Here is a 23,406-nt window from a genome sequence, read left to right on the forward strand (position 1 = left end):
GTACAAATAAGTCTTGAGGCTCCTGGGGTGGCTTGGAATGATCTCAGTATCTCCCTCATCCATACTCCTCAGTGTGCAAGAGCACATGTGCGCTCTATCTCAAATAAATAAAATCTTTAAAAAGAGTTAAGTCTTGCCTAGAAAGTCATTTTTAGTAAAAACAAACAAACCCCAAAACAAAAAAACCCCAAACTCAAAATCCATAGGTTTTTATATATAGTCTTTGAAACAAAATAATCACAAAAGGAAAACAAATATTTGAATAATATGCACTTTTTGAGCAATATGAAGCTTATGCTAAAGTGAACCTCTTCCCAGAAATAGGTTAAAATAATCCATTTAATCTACCAAACCCTTATCTCTTTTTTAATTACAATGACTTTTTTTAAGATTTTATTTTCATTTATTCATGAGAGACACAGAGAGAGGCAGAGACATAACCAGAGGAAGAAGCAGGCTCTCTTCGGGAAGCCTGATGCAGAACTTGATTCCAGAACCCTGGGCTCATGACCTGAGCCAAAGGCAGATGCTCAACCACTGAGCCACCCAGGTGCCCCTACAATGACTTCCATTCTGCATTTGTCTTATTATCTACGAGGTTGTTTAATACATCCTTCTATGTAGATCTGGAATATATTCCTCTATGTAGATCTGTAACTGGAAGTTAGATCTAGAGGTTTAATTAGGGGTACCTGCCAGAGCAGCACCTGTCAGCAGAGCATGTGACTCTTGATCTTGCAGTTGTGTGAGTTTCAGCACCATGCTAGATGCAGAGATAACTTAACATTAAAAAAAAAAAAAATCTTTAAGGGTTTAATTAGATTTACTTAATTAAATCTTTGTGACAAGGGATATACTGTGTGTTTCAAGAGGCATATACTGCCTGGTGATCCCACTATGATTTATCTTTCAAACCAAAAATCTCATGGTTAATAATTGAGCAAAACTCCTGGAGTTAAGAGAGAAGCTAAAGAGGCATATGTGGTATTCATTAATTAATTTGGCAGGCTAATACTTAAGTCGGAAACGATTATATTCTAAAAGGGCAAGGAAAATAGGGTCTAGTGCTTGGGTCTTTTGAACGTGGCCTTTTACAAACAAGGACTCTTCATTAAGTCAAATTTCTCAAGAGGTTGCTCAACTTAAAAAATAAGTAAAAATTCTTTACAAAGAGAAGATGCAGATACTAAAATTCAAAGCCCAGGCTCTCTGTTCCTCCTTGTTCAACAGACAGTTGCATCTTCTTGTGCAGTTCCAGTGGGTCCCTGAGAAATGGTTAAGATCGGAGAAAATGGATTTGGCCATATTGGGCACCCCGTCACCAGGACTGCTTTTAGCTCTGGCAAAGTTGATACTGTTACCTTCAATTACTCCTTCACTAACCTCAACTACAAGGTCTACTTGTTCCAGTATGATTCCACCCATGGCAAATGCAATGGTACAGTTAAGGCTGAGAAGAGAAAACTTGCCCCAAATCATCCCCAACATAATGAGAATTCTCTTGACCTTGACAAGTTTCTATCCCAGACCCTATGAAGAAGGACAGGGGCCTAGGAAGCCCTACTTTATCATATACATTGATAAAGTACACTGTATCTACCCAGAAAAATAAGTAAAACAACGTAAAATTAAATTCAAAGCCCAATTTTATTTTTGAAACAAGTATTTTAAGTTTATTCTAAATTGTCGTATTTAAGTAACTCTTTTCTTGTCCATAATATAAGCATTTTTAGCTGCTACAAAAACTTAAGTCATTGATAAATTTTATGTCAAGATTAGAAATATCCGTATTTTACTTAATGGCTACCTTCCTAATACCACCAAATGTTAGAATTCAAAGAGATCTTAGCACAAAGACTATGATTATGACAATTACTATTTACATAATGAAACTAAGGCCAATCAAAATTGCTTTTATATCCAGGGTTACCTAACTGGTCTGCAGGAAAACAGCACTTTGAACCCAATTACTCCCAGGGCAAGACAGTGGAAGTGTTATTAAGCAGCTGTCGAGAAGGAAAAAAATGTGTTTCTATAGCTACAATATATATGTTTAACTTACTAACAATATTGCCAGCTACCACAAAGCATCTATATACCATATGGCAGGCATATACACAACACAGACTATCTGTAATTCTTACCAAACTCTCCAACTTTTTTCTTAATAATTAAAGAAACTGGAAGTCAGACTTTAAATGATTTGCCCAAAATCACATAGCTAACAAGTAACAGACTCAAAATCAATCTGACCATAAAAAAGCCTGAGTATCTTTCATAGGACTACCTTACCTTGGCAACACCATAACTAGTAAAGGGTGAAAGTTTAAAGGAAATAGGTGATTTCAATCTTCAACACTTATTTAAATTTTCAAGCAGTATCTCAAAAAACGTTTTAAAAAACAAAACCAGAAACAGTTAAAAAAACTATGTTACACAGAGATTTAACTTGGGATACAATCTTTTCACTTTTCTACATTTGATCTTGGAGATTCATTTACAGAAAAAAATAAAACAAAGCTGCCCATCATATTCTTTCCCTAGCCAGTAAGGATAAAATGATGTCATTCTAGGAGGGTCTCTGGGCCTTAAGACCATGGCCTTCAGGACACCCAAGCCACTAAATTACCACTAGTGAGATTCTTCTAAAGTAGTGATTCTCAGCATGTGGTCCAGCTGGAATGGAGTGTGGAAACAGATGAAAATTCAAGACATATTTGGCAAAGTAGGAATGAAGTATTCCCAAAAATGAAAAGGATAGACAGGCAGTCTATTTAATAACTTTAGAGCATTATCATCACCACTTATTTGTATTGAATGCAGCTGTTACTATTCTATTTCTCATCTCATACTCTTTCAAACATCCAAATTTTTCCAACACGGTAATTCCTTTCTAAAATAATCAGTCACTACTGGATTCCACTCTGTGGCACCAAAATCAAGGGAATTTTTTATTTGGGCTTTCCTATTTTTCTACTTTGTCTAGACCTTAATCCTCTGTCCATGTTATCTTCTAAAAATACACAACAGCTGTGTCTTTTTCTATCTAAACATAAGCTAGTTTTTATTTAACAGTCTTATGGATAAAAATGCCAATTAGTTTACCTTAAGCACCCCTCAAAAACCTTGAGTTCAGGAGAGGATCAAACTAGTTTCTAAGACAAGAAACTAGCAGACATCATATTATATAGCAGAGAAGTTGGATCTAGATCAGTCATTAGTTCTGGCATGTCATTCACACCAAACATTTTAGTAACACATTTTAGAACGCCCAACCTAAGAACCCAAAAAAATCTGGTAAAAATATTTTTATTCTGCACATGAAGAAACTGAGGCCCAAAGAGATTAGGTGAGTTGCCATGCAAATTACAAATTGCATGGAATTAAAACGCAGACTTCCTGACATCCTTATAATCCTGGCAGTAATGGGAAATGGTAACAAAGCAGCCCATGAGCTGCAAATGAGATCACATCCCCAAATCTCAGACAGGGCTTTAAGCAAGATAATTCATGTAAATGCACAGATAGACACACATGCAGGCACAGACATGCATGCACACAAAAGCACACATTCCCCAAATTGTTTAAGAATCACAGAGAAAAAAAAAAAGAAAAAAAAAAGAGAAAAAGAAAAGAAAAAAAAGAAAAAGAATCACAGAGAATACAGTTGACTCCAAATAGCCATTTCTGTGCTGTAATGAACTATAGCACAGAAAACTGCTGACAAAGAAGGAAGTATAATCTCACATTTACCTACAGATGTTTCTATGCCTTCTGTTTTAAAGTATTTGTACAAAAGGTAATCACTAAAAAGAAACAATTATGCTTTTAAATGTCTGTATGGATTTTTTTTAATGTTTGAAAATGCAGTTTAGGATGAAAGTACAGATTAGAATTTAAATCTCTAGCAATTATGCCATTTAATGCCAGTATCTAAAATTGATCATCTACACCCACCTACTTCCCAAAAGGCTTTAAAGCTTGGAAGATAAATAAAACAAATGTAAAATATAAAAAATAAAAACATATAGAGATGGCAAGTATCACTATAAAAACACCATCCTAATACTATAAAAATACTACTATAAAAATACCATCCTAAACCCTTATTGTGTATTAACTTTAATACTGATTTTTCTATTAATAGGAGAACCTTTATATATTACATAATTATATAATTCTCCTTGTCTCATTAAAAGAAGCAATGCCATTTCACCTGGTGAGACTCCTTCTTTCCTGGAACTAGACTTTTAAAAGAAAGTATCACAGAAACTGTTGTATAAAGGATCTGGACCAACAGCAGAAGCAGAACAGAACCATATTCTTCATGTGGCCTTAACCTCTTATGACAAAGGTCAAGGGAATAATGTAACTAACAAAAGCATTTTGAGCCATTCCCTGGTTTTTCTTCTAATCCTTCCACATAGCAGAACAGTCTTAGAGCTAATCTGAGTTAACCCACACCTTTTATAAATAATCTCCATCTTCACTTTTCCCTTGTGCCTGGAGTGGTCAGTATTGCTCCTACTACCCGATATTATAGAAAGCCAAGAAGTCCTATTCCAAAACAAAGACTGTGAGCGAACAGAAAATATATTCACAGGTCAAATATAAAAACCTCTGCCACCCCCTGAGATACGAAATAGTATTCAATAGTATTCCTCTTTATTATAAGGCAGCTGCTGAAACAGTCTGCTCGTTTGGCTTACAAAAGTTCTGGGAGAAAATCCCACCCATTCGCTCCAATTTCCTCTCTATCCAAGCAGAAGGACCACTAACTTCATCTGTTGTCATTTCTCCCCAAACTGCTCTGCAGCTAAGACAAGCAAACTTATTTTTATTTTTAAAATCTATTCATTCAAAAAGTATTTATCAACCCCACCCCCCCCCCAACCATATGCCAAGCACTTGGCTGGGTTCTGGGGATACAATGGTAGTAGATGAAACCTATGCGGGTCCTGCCCTGCAAAGCTTACAGTGGCCTCGTGTGGGAGGCAGCACATAAAGAAAATGAAGGGCATATGTAATGATAGCATTAACTACATGCCAGGCACCGTTTTGAACATATTCATATTTTAATTGTATTAATCCTCATAAGAAGCCTCGAGAGATGCAATTTTTTGTACAGAAAAGGAAACTGGAATGCAAAGGTTAGGTAACTTGTCCGAGGTCATTACAAGCAAGTAATAGAATGATAAAGCACAATCTGTAGGAAAGAAAGAAAAAGATGCGAATTAATGGGGTGGGAAAGTATGGTTCTTCTGGGAAGCAGCAGTTCTCACAGGTCTGTGGGACCTTTTCAGTGCAATCGCAAGGTCAAAACTATTTTAATAATAATAAAACATTATTTGACTTTTTCACTATGCTGACATTTGTACAAAAAGTGCAGAAGCAATGATGAATAGAAGGATAGCATTTTAGTACAAGGTAATGAAGTGTGTTCAAGTTAAAAAAAAAAAAAAGTTAAAGAATGCCCATGATGAGGCAGTAAAAATAATCAATTTTAAAAAACCTTAACCCTTGAGCATGTTTTTTTAAATATTCTATGTGATGAAATGGGAAGTGTGCACAAAGTGTATATGCTGCATATCAAACCATGTTGTCCCAAGAAAAAGCATTTATGCAATCGCTTGAGTTGTAAAACATTTTCTTTCATGGAATATCATTTTTATTTGAAAGAAGAGAAAATACAGGTGTTAAGATTAATATATTTGGTAGACAGGGCAGCCCTGGTGGCTCAGCAGTTTAGCACCGCCTTCAGCCCAGGAGACCTGGGATCGAGTCCCACGTCGGGCTCCCTGAATGGAGCCTGCTTCTCCCTTTGCCTGTGTCTCTGCCTCTCTCTCCCTCTCTGTGTGTCTCTCATGAATAAATAAATTTAAATAAATATATATATAGACATATTTTTTAGAATAATTAAGTGAATCTGTTACTTCAAGGCAAATAATTGGCAGCATTTATTGCCAATGATAAAAATTTGTGTTTTCAAATGAAAATTAGAATTTTGGAAAAATTGAATCCATCATCATGAGCTTGACAGTTTCCAAACACTTAAAGATTTTTCTAGGGGCATCTGCGTGAGTCATGATCCCAGGGTACTAGGATCCAGTTCTGCATCAGACTCCCCACAGGGAGCCTGCTTCTCCTTCTGCCTATGTCTCTCTCTCTCTCTTTCTCTCGGTGTCTCTCATGAATAAATAAATAAAATATTAAAAAAAAAAGATTTTTATAATGAGACTGGTAGTATTAACAAATGTGTTTTTAAGATTATTGTATGAGATGGGTCCACATTTAGAAAATCTGCATAACCCAACAAACCAGTATTCTGAAAATGACCAACCCATAATGTTATAACATCATGACTCAGTAAAAGATCCATTCAATGACTACATCTTATAACCCAAACCTCTTTTCACAACTATTTGAATGCAGAAGCAGATGTAAGAATCCAGCTGTATTCTAGTAAGCCAGATATCTAAAAATTATTTTTAAATGTAAAGCAATGCTATTTTTTTGAAAAGTTATTTTCTCACTAAAAATGATATTTTTATTAACATCCAATAAGCTTACTGTTCCTATTTTTAACTGATGCAATAAATATTTAAGGTTTTCTCGATTTTAATTTCTAATACAGTAAACGCCAATAGATATAACCCACATTAAAAAAAAAACTCTTTGGGGACCTCATAATTTGTACAGTGTAAAGGGGTCCTGAGACCAAAAAGTTTGAGAACTGCTGTCTTGCAGTCCAAAGGGTGGCCCATGTGGCTGGACCATATAGAATAAGAGAAAAGAATGGTAAGATATGTCACTGAAGACATACCCACAGGTCAGATCATACAGAGCTTGTCAGTTATAACAAGAAGTATGAATTTTATTCATAGTAAAATTGAGGAATTTTAAGCAGAAACACATGATCAAATTTGTTTTAAAAAAGGCAGCTGTGTGTAATACAGGAAACAAAGTGAATGAACTAGGATTCGTATTTGAAACAGTAACTAACAGATAAATCTTGTGATGTTTTTGAAATTTAAATTACTTTGATGTTAACCTCAAAATGAAGTCCCAAACAATGTAAAATGTTTCTTGTTTCCATTTTAATGTCAGAGACCCCAGTTGCTCTATGATCAAACTGGAGGTAGGTTGAGGAGAATCAAGCCACCCAATATTTTAGAAATGTCACAAGCACACTAAGTCCATGTAGAATACTTTCATATAATGATGTTTAATGTTACTTTCAGTCACAGTTTCAAATTTTTCTAAAATGGAATACCATGCAATATTAGCTCACAAGTTATATCCTTGTGAATTACATACCACGGGAATCAATGAACCTACAGATTGAGTCATTCAACAATGTGGCGGACACTGTGTTAGACACTATGGATATAGTACGACAGACGCCCTGACAGACGCCCTCCCAGCTCTCAAGAAATTTGTATTACAGAACGATTATTTGATAATCTTGGAGGATTCATGGTGGAACATTAAAAGTGTTTCAAATAATTTATTCAAATAAACATTTATTGAGTATATGCTGCATGCCAGGATCTGGAGATAAAAAGATGAGTAAGATTTGGGTTCTGACCTTCAGAATTTCACTGTCTGGTTGAAGAGATAAAATTACATTTCCAACTATGGTGGAGAGGGTCATAAATACTATTATAGGTGCATGTGTGATTTGCCAATTCAAAAAGAAATGGAAAAAAAAGTTAGTCTGGGTGATATATGCAAAGTGCCGAATCACTATATTGTACACCTGAAACTAATATTACATTGTATGCCAACAAACTAGAATATAAATAAAAACTTAAAAAAAAAAGTGAAAGGGTCTGAAAGAAGTTCATCTGAACACTGATGGAGATCAACCACTATATGGAGTAAGGAAAGGTATGAGACATGAAGACCTCCAGCAAGTGAAACAGGGATGTGAATAGGTCAGAAAGGTTGGTATTTAATGTGTGAGTTTCCAATTTCCAACTTCAAAAAGGGGCCAGGGAGACACCAATTCTGTAATCCACATGAGAGTCAACTGGATATCCAGAGTCAAAGGAATTACTACTCAATAAGGTTTGAAAGCACTATAGGGTAAAAACCACCAACCAATTCTCAGAAATCAAAATGGGTTCACAAAGAGAAAATGTTCCCACTTAAAATCAGCTTTCACAAAGCCTTTGATATTGAGATTATTTCACCTTAAACATCCTGACCCTCGAAGAGCTTACCTTCTGGAGGTAAAGAGATGTGGCAACCATTAATGATAGTACAAGGTAACAAACTTAACAGTTCAAGTGAGTTAAAGGTGTTATGACAGCCTCTACCTATAGAGAGCAGAGAGATAAGTGGGGTGAGGACAGCTTTCAGAGATGGTGATGTAAGTGGTATCTTGAAAGATGAGTGGGTGTTTAATGCTGTACAAAGAGGGGACAGAGAAGGCCTTACACACAAAAAGGCTATGTAAAAGGTGGTGATGCCATGCGAAAAAGCAAGGCCTATTTAGAGAACTGCAAACAGACCAGTTTTTTTTTTTTTTAAGATTTTACTTATTTATTCATGAGAGACACGGAGAGAGAGAAGCAGAGACACAGGCAGAGGGAGAAGGGGGCTCCATGCAGGGAGCCCGACATGAGACTCGACCCCGCGTCTCCAGGATCACACCCTGAGCCAATGGGCGGTGCCAGCCAATGGGCAGTGCTAAACCGCTGACCCACCTGGGCTGCCCAAGACCAGTGTTATTGAGAGGCAAAAGGAGCTAAGAAGGGGTGACAAAGGATAAGGACACACACACTGGGTGGGCACTGACCACCATGCTAGAGTTTGAATTTCAGCCAACAAGTAAAAGGGAAGTATAAAAAGAATGACCAATCAGAGTTGCCCTTTTTTGATAGGAACCATTAAAATGAAACATTTTAGAATGATTTTGACAATGAAAGGACAGTTTGGAGCAGGTAAGAAGCACTAGGAGACTATGTTAGGAAAATGCAAGAAAGGATAAGGCTTAACTATGCCCAATCTCCTAAACTCAACTCTGTTATCTTTCCTGCCAGACCTGTTCCTTCTCCTGGATTCCTTATTGCAGTAAATGGTGTAAGTCTCCAAGGGCTATCATAACAAATAACCACAAAGTTGGTGGCTTAAAAGAACAAAAATTTATTCTCTCACAATTCAGGAGGCCAGGAGCTTTAAATCAAAGGTTGCTTCCTTCTGGATACCCTGAAGGAGAAACTGTTCCATGCCTGTCTCCCAGGTTTTGGTGGCTGACAGCAATCCTTGGCATTTCTCAGCTTGCAGACATGGCACCTCAATCTCCGATTCTTTCTTCACATAGCCTTCTACTCAGTGTCTCTGTGTGTCCTGAGTGTCTCTTATCAGGACAATCTCATTGGGTTTAAGGTCCAGTCTATTCTGCTATGATCTTACCTCAATTCTTACATTAATCACATCTGCAAAGACTATTTCCAAAGAAAGTCACATTCTGAGATTCTGGGTGGACATGAATTTTAGGGGAGACTATTAAACTCAAACAGCTATCAACTAAGCCATTTCTCAAACAGAAATGTGGTAGCATCTTAACCTCTCCTCCTCCACACCCTCTGCACGTACATAATTATCAAATCCTGTTTCTACTTCTTTAATTGAAGGTTATCTCCGTTTCTTCATCCCCATGACCATTTTCATTTCAATAACACTCCTGTCTGCATAGCAAACTTCTTGCTACAGCAGTGGATTATTACTGTCATCACTGTGTCTGTTACTAACCAAGTAAGAGAAAGACTAGAGAAAGTCACACAACAGGGCAGACTGGTTGTACCATGACTTTATGATAACTAGCTCCAAGCAAGTCTTCAACGTTGCCTGGCAGTCCTATTTCTCCAGCCAGCTGGCTCTCCCACTCTTACCTATTTCAAATCTTTTTATTTTCTCCCAGCTCTTATTACTCTCACCCACTTTCAGCAGCTGTCCTAGGCTTCAGTTTTACAGAATATAAAGAAATCATCAGACTAAAACTCTTAACTTCCCACCTTCTGCTCTCAGTCTCCCTCTCCCTCAAAGTACAACAGCTGTCCTTTCAACTTAAGCTGTCCATTATCTTTACATGTATCTTGGATCTCCTCTTCATTCAGAAACCTTACTAATTATCCCTCTCTTTCACTAGCATTTTCAGCTTTCCTCTCAACTAGATACTTTTCATTGGCTTATAAATGTGTTTTTTATAACAATACCTCCCTGGAGCCCCACACTCCTCCTTCCAGCTATCTATCCAGCCACATTCACTCTTTCTGCCTGCTTTTCTCTCCACCTCCTCCCTCCCCCCACCAGGCATAAATGTGTGTGTTTCGGAGAAACTGGTTTCTCTAGTTCTGAAGCCCTGGGCCCCTTACTTAATTCTGAGTAAAAGATGAAAATAATAATAATAATATTAAACCTATCACACAGGACTGTTGTGAGAATTAGACGAATCAATATATGCAAAACCCTGAGAACAGTCTGGCCATTAGTAATTGATTAGTAAGGTTAGAAATATAGTTATTGTTAATAATTCACATCCATCTACCTATCCAGCCAACTGACATCTTGCAGACATCCTAAATTCCCTCATCTTCCATTCCATTTCTAGACTGCTTATTTTTACTTCTCAAGCCTCTCCTGTTCTGCTCACTTCCCTCCATCTCACTATCTTAGCCTGCACTATCATCCTCTCATATGGATCAGAATAAGAGCCTCCTAAATGATTTCCTGCGTTTATTCTGTTCATTATCCCAAACTCTCTCCTTACCCTAGCCTGAGTGAGCTATTTTAACCTCATACCTGAGGTTACCATCTAGTTTACAACATTTCCCAATGCTATGATAGAGTCCCCAGATCTACTGCAAGGCCAATAAAATCACGTAGATATTGTCCTTACCTACCTGTTCAAACTTATCTAGCATATCACTTCTTCAGCCAATTGACAATTACAATTGACAATGCTCTTATGTAACATATACCAGATCTCTTTTTAGTTCTTTAAGTGAATTATGCACTTGCCAGTCACGTACATTCCACTTTCTGTTCTCTCTACTGGAAGATTGAATGACATTCCTATTTCTTGTGGCCTAATTAATTCCTACTTATTCTTTAGGTCTTAACTCAATGGTCACTTCCAAAAGGAAGCCTTCCTGATCCCCCAGAACAGGCTCTCATCATTTTATGTACCTTTCATAACACATCAAAGTTGTAATTTCACAATTATGTGATAATTACCCCAATTAGCTATCCAATAGTTAGTTATCCAAGCTTTGTAACAGCAATGACTGTATCCATTTTTGCTCTCCACTGCATCCCAAATATCCAATACAGCATCTAGCACATAATTAGTGCTCAATTAACCCATACTGAATCAATAGTAACCTTCAAGCTGCACACTACATACAACATGGCATCACTGCTTGTTTAAAAACAGGGCAGCTGGGGAGCCGGGCAGCCTGGGTGGCTCAGCAGTTTTGCCCCTGCCTTCAGCCCAGGGCCTGATGCTGGAGACCCCGATTGAGTCCCACGTCGGGCTCCCTGCGTGGAGCCTGCTTCTCCCTCTGCCTGTGTCTCTGCCTCTCTTTCTGTTTGTATCTCTCATGAATAAATAAATAAATAAAATCTAAAAATAAAAATAAAATAAAAACAGGGCAGCTTTAAAGCAGTAAAAGAACAGTACCTCATTAGTTCATTATAAACATGTCTCTAGATCAAAGTTAAAAGTTTCTCCACTGATGGTTGTGAACAGTAAACCGCTTTGAAAAGATATACCGATTCAGCAATTGTTGATGGAAAGGAGGATATGACAGATGTAATGTTTTGCTGTTATTTTAAAGAGGGGTAAAAAGGCAGAAAATTGTATTTCCAGGTAGAGAGGTAGGTTTTTCTAAAGTATTGGTTCTCAATCTTTGTTCTACTCCAACGCACTAATACCATATTACTACTACTCCTCTTACTACTATCCCTTTCAGTACCCGTGACTCCAGAATAGCTGTCACCAAGTGGCTTATCATTGCCGAAATTCTCAAGCAGGTGGGAAGTGTAAGAGACGTGAGTAATTTGAAATGGCACTATCTTAATAATATATTTTGATATTCTTTGCCCTCCCCTTCCCCTTATTAATAACCCTCTCCCCAAATATAACTTATGGCAAGCAGCAGTCACATAGATGTCATTTGTATTTTATTTTAAAATGTAACCTGTAGTTTTTTTGAAGCTGAAATTGTTTTCTTCACTACTATATTAATATTTAACGTGGTATTACCTAAAGACACAGTAACTGTGCAGAAGAAGGAACAATCTACAAAGATACTCAATAAGTTACCCATACTGGAGGTACTTGTGTTTTGATAAAAATATTTTATTATGGTTATATGGTTTAAGGTATTAATCTCTAAAACCACTGAAATTCAATGCACACCCGTTATATCAAACCATACATGGCCTCAAATGTTGTATCTTAATGTTCATATCCTTAAAACAATAGAATTCGATCCACTTATTAAGAAATAAGACAGAACTAGAAAGTATGGAAATCTCTTCTAAGATTTCAAGATCTCAGATGATTGGTAACAGTGTATGAGGCAACCCCTGAAATTCTGCAGAGAATCCAACAGCAGATCTACCTTGAAAGGCACTACTGACAATGGCCCTCTCTCCTTAGCAGTACACAAGCGATTCCACAAAAACTGTAAAACCTGCTAAATGTAGAAAGATTAGCTGCACAGATAAGCCAAATGTAGCTGAAGAAACACACAAACAAAATGTCCCCTCCCCATTTTCTAAGATCTTTTAAGTCAAGGGTCTTCAAGCATGTTGAAGAAATATGCTCACATCACGACAGGCTAGCATTTCTTATTTTGAGAAATAACGCCACCTTCTAAGCCAGGATGTGGAGTCAGAATATGTAATTACAATTTCTGAGAAAAAGAACATACATAATTTATTATAGCTCTGAATACCCATCTAAAATATTTAAAGATGAGAAAGACCGAGCACCATCTCCTACTCATAGAATAATCTTTTCTCCACATTAGATTTTATATCTGACAGCAAAATACCACTATTGAGAGTGTCCTTTGGTCATTCAAAAAAAAAAATCATTAGATATTGTTTCATTTTTAAAAAGCTGTTTATCCTCCATAGATACCTGCAGTTGTAAATGATATGAAAGTTCTCATGTAGCAAAAGCGACTCTTGCTCTGTTATTTAAAGCTAAAGTGCTCTCTCTAAAAAACGCTAAATGCATTTTCACTGCCTGAAAAATAAACTGTCTTCTAGAAATAACCTCTAAATCAAGAAACATTTCATACACCTAGAACAAGAAGTGATTAGCTTCGTATCAGCACTTGAATTCCAACCTTTTCAAAAGGGATGGAAGAAATGGAACCGTTCTTTCAGCAGAATCTCTGATTTGCATCTATGCTAATCGCAGATGAATTAGATCACCTTTTTCATGGCTCACTGACAGGGAAGAGAAAGAATGCTAACCACACTGGTCCTACTGGTCCTAGAGAGGATATATATCTGGTACTCATATTGACAAGAATCCAAGGGGTACTCTCAATCATTATAATAGCAACGATGATTTCTTAGGAAACCCAAATGTTCAAAGAGCTTTCTTTGCACATCACTGATTACCCTATTTTTATCTACTTTAAAATGAAAGCTCCATTCTCTTAAATTAACCAGTTAGAGAATGCTCTTTATGTAATAACTTTTAACTCCCATGTTTCTAAATATCACAGTAATGCATTAATTTAACTTTCTGCACAATGTGGCAGGGTTTGGGGGGATTATTATTATTTTTTTAGTTTTTTTTTTTTTTGGAACCACCACCACTCCACCCACAACCCACACCCACACCCAAGATTAGAGACTAAAGCAAATGACCATTCTTCACACACTCTCATAAATAAAACCAGATTCTGGGAAACACAGTGAAGGACAGACAAAACCTCAACGTTCTAAGTCATTTGAAAAATTGCAGGGTACTCTGGCGGTACCTGCCTGTAATTTAAAGACTAGCTGCAAACAGAGGAGGACACCGGTACTACCCTGTTTATCCCACTAAACCTTCCTAAGAGCTTGGAGGGAATCCCCTTACATTGCTCATGCATGCAGGGAATGGCATGTGTTGCAACAACAGAGGTTGACCTGAAACAGTTAAAAAAAAAAGCAATCAACACCGTCTCAGTCTGGTGATGCACAAACCTAGTAGTTTGTCGACGTGCAAAATCCGTAAGAGAACTCGATGGGCAAAGCGGGACAAGACAGTCTCAGGACTGAGGCTCTTTGGAGCTCAAGTCTTTGGTTTGTTAAATGCTGCAGGTACAGGAGGCTGGTGTCACTAGTTCCCGCGTCCCCCTCCTCCGTAGAGAGGAGAGGGGCGGGGGGGGGGGGCAGGACCCCGGGCCACCCACGCGTCTGCACCCCTCCTTCTACTCCAACCTCACCTCGCCCCCCTTCCCTTACACACACATACACACGCGCTCCCCCGTCCACCTCCGAAGCCCAGGCAGCCCCAGTGGGGTAGTTTTCTAGGGTCGCTTCACCGGTGCGTTAAATGCGTTGAATGCCGCCTCCTCCGGGGCCCACGGCTCACCTCCAGCTTGTGGTTGATCTGGGACACCGTCTGGGCTTTATGGCAGAGCTGCGCAAAGCAGGAACTCAGGCTGGTCATCTTCTGTCTCCCCTCGTAAGTGATGTCCGCCTGGTCCGGGTCGATCTCACCCAGGAGCAGATCCACATCCACGAAGGCCTTGTCGAACTCCTTCTCCAGCACCTCCAGCCACCGGAACATGGATACCCCGCCGGGGGAGACCCCCACGGCGCAGGCGGCGCCCCCGGGGCCCCCTCCGGCTCCGGCCGGGCACGGGCCGCCCGCCGACATGGCGCCGTCCAGGGCCTCCCCCGACTGCCCACCCCGCGCGAGAGGAACTGCTGGGACTGCGGGGACCCCCGCGCACGCACGCTCCGCCGCTCCCCCCTTCCCCTCGCGCGGCTAACGCCGCCAATGCAGCCCCGGAGCGGCAGCAGCAGCCAAGCGAACGCGGCGGCGACGGCGGCGGCAGCGGCGGCGGCACACGGAAGGATCGGGCCGGCCCACCTCCCGGCCCGCCCCCGCTGCGCATGCGTAGCGAAGCCCTAGGCGGACGCATCCCGGAGGGACGACGTGGGCGGGGCTAGGATGCGACCTCGGCCTATGAAAAGCCTCTGCCGGGCACCGGCCCGTCGGCGGCCATATTGACAACTGGCAAGATCCCGCTCGATTCCCGGAGAAACGGGAAGGCATCGTGTTGGCTTCCGAGCTGCAAAGGCCGGAGGAAGAGAAGGGTGTCCACGTCGCAGAGAGGAACGGCTTCCGCCCACTTGACTTCAGAGTGGGCGGGAGCCGTTCTAAAGTCTTCCAGGACAGCTGCTGCGGGGACGTCCCGAGGCAGGCAAGGGACTGTGAGGAAGGGCGGTGTGGGCATGCGCAGTGGCCACGTCTTACCTTTCCAGGAGCACCCGGTGGAGGGGTGAGGCGGGTGAGCAGACGAGCTCTTCTTGCAGAGCCAGGCCCGACGCTGCGGGTGCATCACGGGTTCTGCCCAATTCCCCACCAGACGTTTTGTGATGCAGAGCCCCGGGCCGACCTGTGTTCTAGTGTCCCACCCGGCCACGTGTTAGCTGGCCCGTTTCCTTGTGTCCTTTGACCTCGAAACCTTACTTCCTAAAATCTACTTCCCGCAGTAGTAAGGTAAAAATGAATACTTCGCTTTTGGTATTCCTTATTATTACACCACAGGTCATGCATTTCCAAGGAAACTGTTTTTAAAATTGTTCCCACAGTGGCGTTTCATAAAAACAAAACTGTGAAGATTCATGTATTGATAAATATATATATATATTTTAGATATATATTTTTGAGTTTGAGTTTTTGAGTTTGGGTTAAAAATACTGAGTTTCCAATATTTTTATTGGAGTTCGATTTGCCAACATACAGCATATCACCCAGTGCTCATCCCATCGAGTGCCCCCCTCAGTGCCCATCACCCAGTCACCCCGTCCCCGCCCCCACCTCCCTTTCCACCACCCCTTGTTGGTTTCCCAGAGTTAGTAGTCTCTCATGGTTTGTCTCCCTCTCTGATATTTCCCACTCATTTTCCCTCCTTTCCCCTATAATCCCTTTCACTATTTCTTATATTCCCCCAATGAGTGAAACCATATAATGTTTGTCCTTCTCCAATTGACCTCACTCAGCGTCATACCTTCCAGGTCCATCCATGTCGAAGCAAATGGTGGGTATTTGTCGTTTCTAATGGCTGAGTAATACTCCATTGTGTACATAGACCATATCTTTTTTATCCATTCATCTGTCGATAGACACCGAGGCTCCATCCACAGTTTGGATATTGTGGACATTGCTGCTATAAACGTTGGGGTGCAGGTGTCCCGGCGTTTCACTGCATTTGTATCTTTGGGGTAAATACCCAGCAGTGCAATATACCCAATATAATAGGGTATATTGAATGCAGAGCCCTGTTGAGGCACTGGGGACACACAGGTGAGACGTGAGTCTCACTCAAACAGAGCTCATAGGCTAGTGAGTCTAACCCCCATAGCTATAACTTTTATTTGAATTTCATGAGTACCCTGAGAGTGTTCACAAACTGCTCTTCACCATTAGCCCTCTTCACTGTCAACCCCCTTACACTTCTAGAGTAGTCCAGTCTTAGAAAGGGAAGGAGAAATCAGACATTAGAGTAGGCTGGTGAGAACTGTCTCTCTTGCATTGCCTAAGGGGATATTTTACTAGCCACTTATAGAATCCTGTGATCTGGAACAGACTCTTCCAGTTGATCACCACCAAAGCCTGCATTGTGTACCCCTCACCAACGCAGGGCCACTGAGGAATAAGAAATCATAGCTCTAGTTTGCTTTCTGGGTACTGCAGAGCACACTAGTTAGCATAGGTCAATAGAAGTCCTTTGGCTTCAGCAAACTCAGCTAAGCAAAACTAACTGTGAGACCTTTCCCTTGAACTTAAATAGGCACCTTGACATAGGTTTTAATACACAAGAAATAGTATAAAACTAAAATATGCATCTTCCCTCATTCCATTCCAGGTTAACTTTATTTTCATCTGCAATGTTTGCAAGAACATCATTATTGCAGCTACCAAGTTCTCAGCCACTTTCTCTGTACATATTATAGTTAACAATGCATTTTCAGGAATTTGAAGTAAATAATTTAAAATTAGAGGGGAACACATACATGGAATCACATTAAAACAGCTTTCAGTAGTTGAAAACATACTATGTGTAAAGTATTATGCTATTTGCTTTAATTCTTTGACCCTCACAAAATCATATGAGGGAGCTTATTATCACTTTTTAATAGATGATTCTGAGAGCCTAAGTATCTTGGTAAAGTCATATAGCTAAAAATCAAGTGAGGTGAGATTTCAATTTGGTGCCTTTTTTCCTCCAAAGTCTTAGCTATTGACCCTGGAATATAGAGGGATGAGGGAAACCATTTCTTTTTATATAAGTTACCAGCATGATAAATTGGCAAATCAGTCCAAAAGGTTTTGCTTTGCTTCCTTCCTTCTTTTCTTTCTTTCTCTCTTTCCTTTCTTTCTTTTCCTTCCTTCCTTCCTTCCTTCCTTCCTTCCTTCCTTCCTTCCTTCCTTCCTTCCTTCTTCCTTCCTTCTTCCTTCCCTCCCTCCCTCCCTCCTTCTTTTTCTTTCTTTTTTGAGAGACAGGAAGGGCAGAGGGAGAGAGAGAATCCTAAGCAGGCTCCACTCCACCACAGACCTAGTGGAGCCGGATTTCAGGACCCTGAGATCATGACCCAAGACAAAATCAAGAGTTCGTGCCTAACTGACTGAACCACCTGTCCAAAAGTTTTTCTTAAAAAAAAAAAAGATAATAATTTATTACCAGTTATAAGACATATACAAATCTATGAATATGTAAGAATATTACCAAAAGTAATTATAATAATATATGATACTCATTTTCTGTTATCACTCTCTTTAGTTTATATGGGCTAGAAAATAAATTCAATTTCTTTAAAAAGAAGTATCATTCAACTTCCTACCATACTGTGTGGGTACAGCTGAAATGCATTTTAAGTGTTTATGCTTCCAGTTCTCTGATCCTCAGTGAATACCCTATTTTCAGGATTGTAGAACCCAGTGCCATTTCTGTTTGCAACCTTTACAACTTCCACAAATCACACTCCCTGTATCTCAGAATACTTTTTATCTCTTGTTGTCCCTTCTCATTATCCCACTATGCAGCAGCTGCCACGTCTCTGTGTGCTTGTTATCTTGGTATTATGTGACTCTTTCAAATGTTCCTGACCCTTTATATAGACATTATCTTTGGCCCACCTCTACCAGGGATTTGCATTTCTGCAAGTCACAACCTAATATGAAAGGGGAAAGTAGGGTTTGACATTCTAGTGCTGCCATCTGTTGTCCATATGCGTTGTCTACATTTATTGCCTTTCTTCCCCCATTGACTAAATTTATTTATTTATTTATTTATTTATTTATTTATTTATTTATTTATTTATTTTTAATTACCTTCTCTTGACCTACTCTAGAATTTGGAATTGTATGTAATCTCAATTCCTGTGGGATTTATTTTCCTAGAGATAATAAAATATTGATACTTCTATTTGCAATTGCATTGGCAGAAACTTCCAGTTGCTGTTTCATGAACCATGTTTATGTGATTAAAAATTTCTAATACAACTTAAATGAGATAGCTTTGTTTTAGGAACTTATCCCCCCAGAGTTTTGCCACAAGGTATTCTAAGAATAAATAGGGTGGGGACTGAGAAAACTGGGAAAAAGAGAAGGTGTTAAGGATTTCTTGGGTGAGCACTAGCACTTAAGCTGTGAAGTTACTGTAGAATTCAAACACTTAGAGAGCATCTTCAGTTGCAAAGGCTCTGTAATTGAATGGCCATAGAAGATCCACTCTGGACTGGAGAGGAGACTGCCATTTATTGAACTCTACTGTGTGCCAGACCCTGTACTAAGCTTTGCAGATTTCATTTACTCTCTAGTAACCCCACTGAGAAAACAGAAAAGGTAAAGTATTAATTTTGGGTGCTAAAAACAGTTGTTATGATGAAAAAAACAAGCAAAATCCACTACCATTTTACTTGAACAATGTGGATAAAGTTTTGGAATATCAAGTTCATACATGTTCATACGTATTATTTAAGTTATATTTATTCACATTTACTAACTATGAAATTTCAAGATAGGCGTGTTGAAGAAGTAAATCCAGGCATCCCAAAGTGATTTCTGAGGTTTATTCTCCTTCTGATCATTTATTAGAATATATATATTTATAAATATATATATTTATATTTATATTTAACTGTTTGCCCTCTTCTTAAAACTTGAGAATTTTGGTGCAGTGATTTAGGACTAGCTCAGACTCCTCTTTCAGGAAACCTTCCTTTTTTCTTCTGAAGTGGAGCTATAGATACCATCAACCATTTAGTTTCCTGCAAATACCTGCTATAGCACAGCATTCATCATATTTTTTTGGAGCCCCTTAGACTGTGAGCTCCTTGTAGTGATATCTGTATCTTACTTATTTTTGAATTCCAGTTCCTAAAACAGAACATAGAATATGGTAGGAATGATGTAAGTATTTGTGGAATCAGTTTAATAATTAAGATGTAGCACAGTGTACTAAGGAAAAAAAAAACTGTCACTTTTCAAGACATACCTTTGATGCCTGCCAGAGAGCCATAAACTATTTTTATATTGGCTCAGGAGTTAGGAATATCTAGAAAATACATGTTTGCCTTTAAAATCCAAGAAATATTTTTTTGTCAACCTAAATAAAAGATTTATTTAACAATGATCTGGTTGATTTGACTAATAATGCACCCAGTATAACTTAAGCTTTGAGAATTCTTTTACCTATTCTATAGTTAAAATGTATTGGCTACTACATTTTTGTGTGGTGTGCCCAAACCTAAAGACAAAACATAACAAAAAACAATTTTCAAAATCTCTATTACTACTTTTTTTGTTACATTCTCAAAGACCAACTACAACTGCCTTTCCACCTGTTATTTGATTTACATTCTTTCCCACAGCTCCAGATTTGATTCAGCATTATCTAAAACCACCATTTATCAACAGTGGTATCAGAGTTTACTAATCATTGATTCTTCCTCTTTCATCCACTGTCAAGTCACTGTTTATTTTTTAGATTGTCAGACTTTACAGATCAAACATAGACTCCCACTCATGAGCCCCTATCATTTATGTTTCTTACATATTGATTCTGCAAGGGGCCCCAAACAATTGCATTCTGAACACTGTTTAAGATAACATTAGTTATCTTTTTTTTTGCACTTAGATTAAAAAGTATAAGAATACCCTAAATCATCTCCTTTAGAATTCTTATAGTCTTCCAAATAAACCAATCAGAAGAGTATAGAGAAACAATTATACAAAAGCCATGTCACAAGAGTTGTTGGAAGTGGAATTCGTTTGGCCTCATTTGATTGTAACTCACTTAAAACTCCTTTGGCTCTTGTGGCCATGGTAAGCAGGGGGAGTGAGGATGAAAAGACTTGTATAGTAGATATTTGTCACTAAAAGTGGAGGACTGCCCATATTTGAGTTCCATTCCTCTGTTTAGGGAATTCCCTACCCTTTGTAACTTGAATATGGCAAACAGAGTCTTCTTCCCATAATGAACTGAAATTGTCAGAAAAGCACAGTCTCCCAGCTCTGTGACACAGCTGGAGCATGCTCTGGGGTCAGCTAATCAAAATAATCCACCTGGAATTTTTACTTTGGAGACAGTAAGGTGAGGATTGGGACAATTCTTCTTGGCAGGGAGGAGAGATGGGACTGGGAGTAGCAACATCCCTTTTTTAGTAGCAGTGAGGGCCAGCAGTGATACACAATTTCTGATTAATCGGTGGAGGCCAGGGCATCTAAGTTCTTTGGTGATACTAGACTGAAGTGTGATTTTTGCCTGTGATTCTGGCTATATAGGCTTCCTTTTATTTTTGCCATTTCCAAATCTGGTTCTCTAGGTTTTCACAATTGTGTGTGTTACCCAATTTTCAGTCATTTCTTTTTCTTTTTCTTTTTTTAAGATTTTATTTATTTGAGAGAGAGAGAGAGAGAGAGAGAGAGAGAGAGAATGCGTCAGAGACTGAGGCAAGAGGGAGAAGCAGGCTCCATGCAGGGAGCCTGACGTGGGACTCAGTCCCGGGACTCCAGGGTCACACCCTGGGCTGAAGGCGGCGCTAAACTGCTGAGCCACCCAGGCTGCCCCTTTTTCTTTTCTTTCTTTCTTTTTTTTTTTTTTTTAAGATTTTATTTATTTATTCATGAAAGATACACAGAGAGAGAGGCAGAGACAGGCAGAGGGAGAAGCAGGCTCCCTGTGGGAACCGGATGCAGGACTTGATCTGAGGATACTGGGATCATGACCTGAGCCAAAGGCAGACACTTAACCCACTGAGCCACCCAGGGACCCCATAATTTTTTATTCTTTAAAATATCTTTTCTTTTACCTAAAAGGAGGTTTTCATAAATTAAAGCTTTCTATTTAGCTCTTGGTTGACCAGTTTTATAATAGAAATCATAAGCCAATGCTTACAGACTCACTTCAGGGAAAACTTGGGTTAGTTTATTCTCTAGAATTCAGTTTTCTGTCTATAATGGGAACTAGCCCTTTCCTTTTTATAGATCAAAGAGGGCATATTTCTACTACATTGAGACTCACATTTGTATTTATTGTGGGGTTTCTTAATGGCACTGTTGACATTTTGGACTTCATAGCTCTTTGTTGTGGGGCTATCTTGTACATTTTATGTAGAGTGTTTAGTAGCATCCTTGGCCATTACTCTATAGATGCCCTTGTTACTGCCTATCCTCTCCCCATCACAACTACCTTTTATTGTCATAAAAAATGTCTCCAGAAATTGCCAAATTGCCCCTGGTTGAGGACCCCTGGGTTATAGAAAGGAACAAGCAAAGGGAGGCAAGGAGAGGGAGGGATACAGATAAAGAACATATGAAAGCAAGATAGGGAGGATCTTGGCTTGAGAATCAAAACAAAAGGGATAAATCTAATTTAATCCAAATTCAAATGTCAAAACATATTCTTTGAGATTGCAATCTTTCTTGCCCTGAAAGATGAAACCTAGATTCTGGGCTCTATTCTGAACAGTTGTGGGTGAGTCATTTGAGTTTCTATTCTTGAGAAAGACACCCATGTTTCTGTACTAGGTTTCTCCTTGCCCAAAGAAGCCACGTAATAATGGTCAGATACGTGTTGTTAAATCTTTTCAGAGAAAAGAACAGTATGTCCACACTTAGCCTTAGGGATCCATAAACTTGAAACCTAAAAAACACAAGCCAAAGGTAGGGAATTTTAAACCCATGGCTCTTCATCAACATGCGAAAAATCCAAAAGTCTACAGATAGCATTCCAGAAGCTGAGCAGTTGTGGCAATTTTTGTGGCTGCTTCTTAGCACAACATAAATATAGAGGGACCTGTTGCCCCCAGAGCAGGTACAGCAAAACATGTGTGTCCCTCAAGCATCTAGGCTGTACCTTTGTTCTATACTTTCTCCACAGTTTATGGTATCAATAAGACTGTGTTGTACTGGAAAAAAAATTAAAGACTTTTTAGCCCACTCTAAATAAGTAGGCGTGGTCTGCAGAACACATAGAGCTCTCATTCTCCAAAACATTTTCAAACTTTTTATGATCCAATTGTATATATTTGTAATGTTCAAATCAGGAAACACTTAGTAGTAAATGCAACACTTAGTAGTTAATCAAATTGGGACAATAATTTTTTTAAAGGTTTTATTTATTTATTCAGAGAGACAGAGAGAGAGAAAGAGAGAGAGAGAGAGAGAGGCAGAGACACAGGCAGAGGGAGAAGCAGGCTCCATGCAGGGAGCCCGATGTGGAACTCGATCCCAGGTCCCCAGGATTACACCCTGGGCCGAAGGCTGAGCTAAACCACTGAGCCACCAGGGCTGCCCAGGACAATAGTCTTGATGGACTATTAGACATTTAAATTTATATTCATGGAAAATATAAAACAGCATGAAAAATATACTAGTAAAAGGTGCAGAATATAAAGTTGTATATGAGTATGTTTACAAACTGATAAAGTAAAACTGTTCACAGTATAAAATAGTAACAAAGATAATGTCAAAATTGCAGGCAAGGTATAGAAATGCCATGGAAGAAAAACATATTAAACAGTGTAATGTCAGGGCTCAAAGAAAAGGATATCCTGTGGTGGCCAACAGAGGATAGGAAATGGAAATCCTCTCTATGCTGTGGAACAGAAAAACTAGCTGTCAATGATGGCAGACAACAACATAGGATT

The 23,406-nt window shown here is 39.1% G+C and overlaps 2 protein-coding genes across 7 annotated transcripts in view; one reads left to right on the plus strand and one right to left on the minus strand.

The window, feature by feature from the left end:
• Positions 1-15,114, minus strand: part of GOPC (golgi associated PDZ and coiled-coil motif containing) — a 37,728-nt gene extending 22,614 nt beyond the window's left edge. The window contains exon 1 of one of the 2 annotated variants that reach the window (XM_041743676.1): positions 14,615-15,114. In XM_041743676.1, the coding sequence (XP_041599610.1) occupies positions 14,615-14,902 (288 nt within the window). In that variant the 5' untranslated portion in view covers positions 14,903-15,114. The remainder of the gene's footprint in view (positions 1-14,614) is intronic. The other variant, XM_041743677.1, reaches the window with a different exon arrangement.
• The window catches only part of LOC121484427 (nephrocan-like), a 47,753-nt gene that overhangs the window by 2,662 nt on the left and 21,685 nt on the right, over positions 1-23,406 (plus strand). For 2 of the 5 annotated variants that reach the window (XM_041743669.1, XM_041743674.1), the window contains exon 1: positions 15,641-15,751. The gene's annotated coding sequence lies outside the window, so the exon portion shown is untranslated. Of the gene's footprint in view, positions 1-11,981; positions 12,043-15,411; positions 15,540-15,640; positions 15,752-23,406 lie in introns of those variants that run through there. The other 3 variants (XM_041743673.1, XM_041743670.1, XM_041743671.1) reach the window with 3 other exon arrangements.

The sequence above is a fragment of the Vulpes lagopus genome, chromosome 2 (genome assembly GCF_018345385.1).
Source record: "Vulpes lagopus strain Blue_001 chromosome 2, ASM1834538v1, whole genome shotgun sequence".
In the NCBI taxonomy this organism is placed as follows: Eukaryota; Metazoa; Chordata; class Mammalia; order Carnivora; family Canidae; genus Vulpes; species Vulpes lagopus.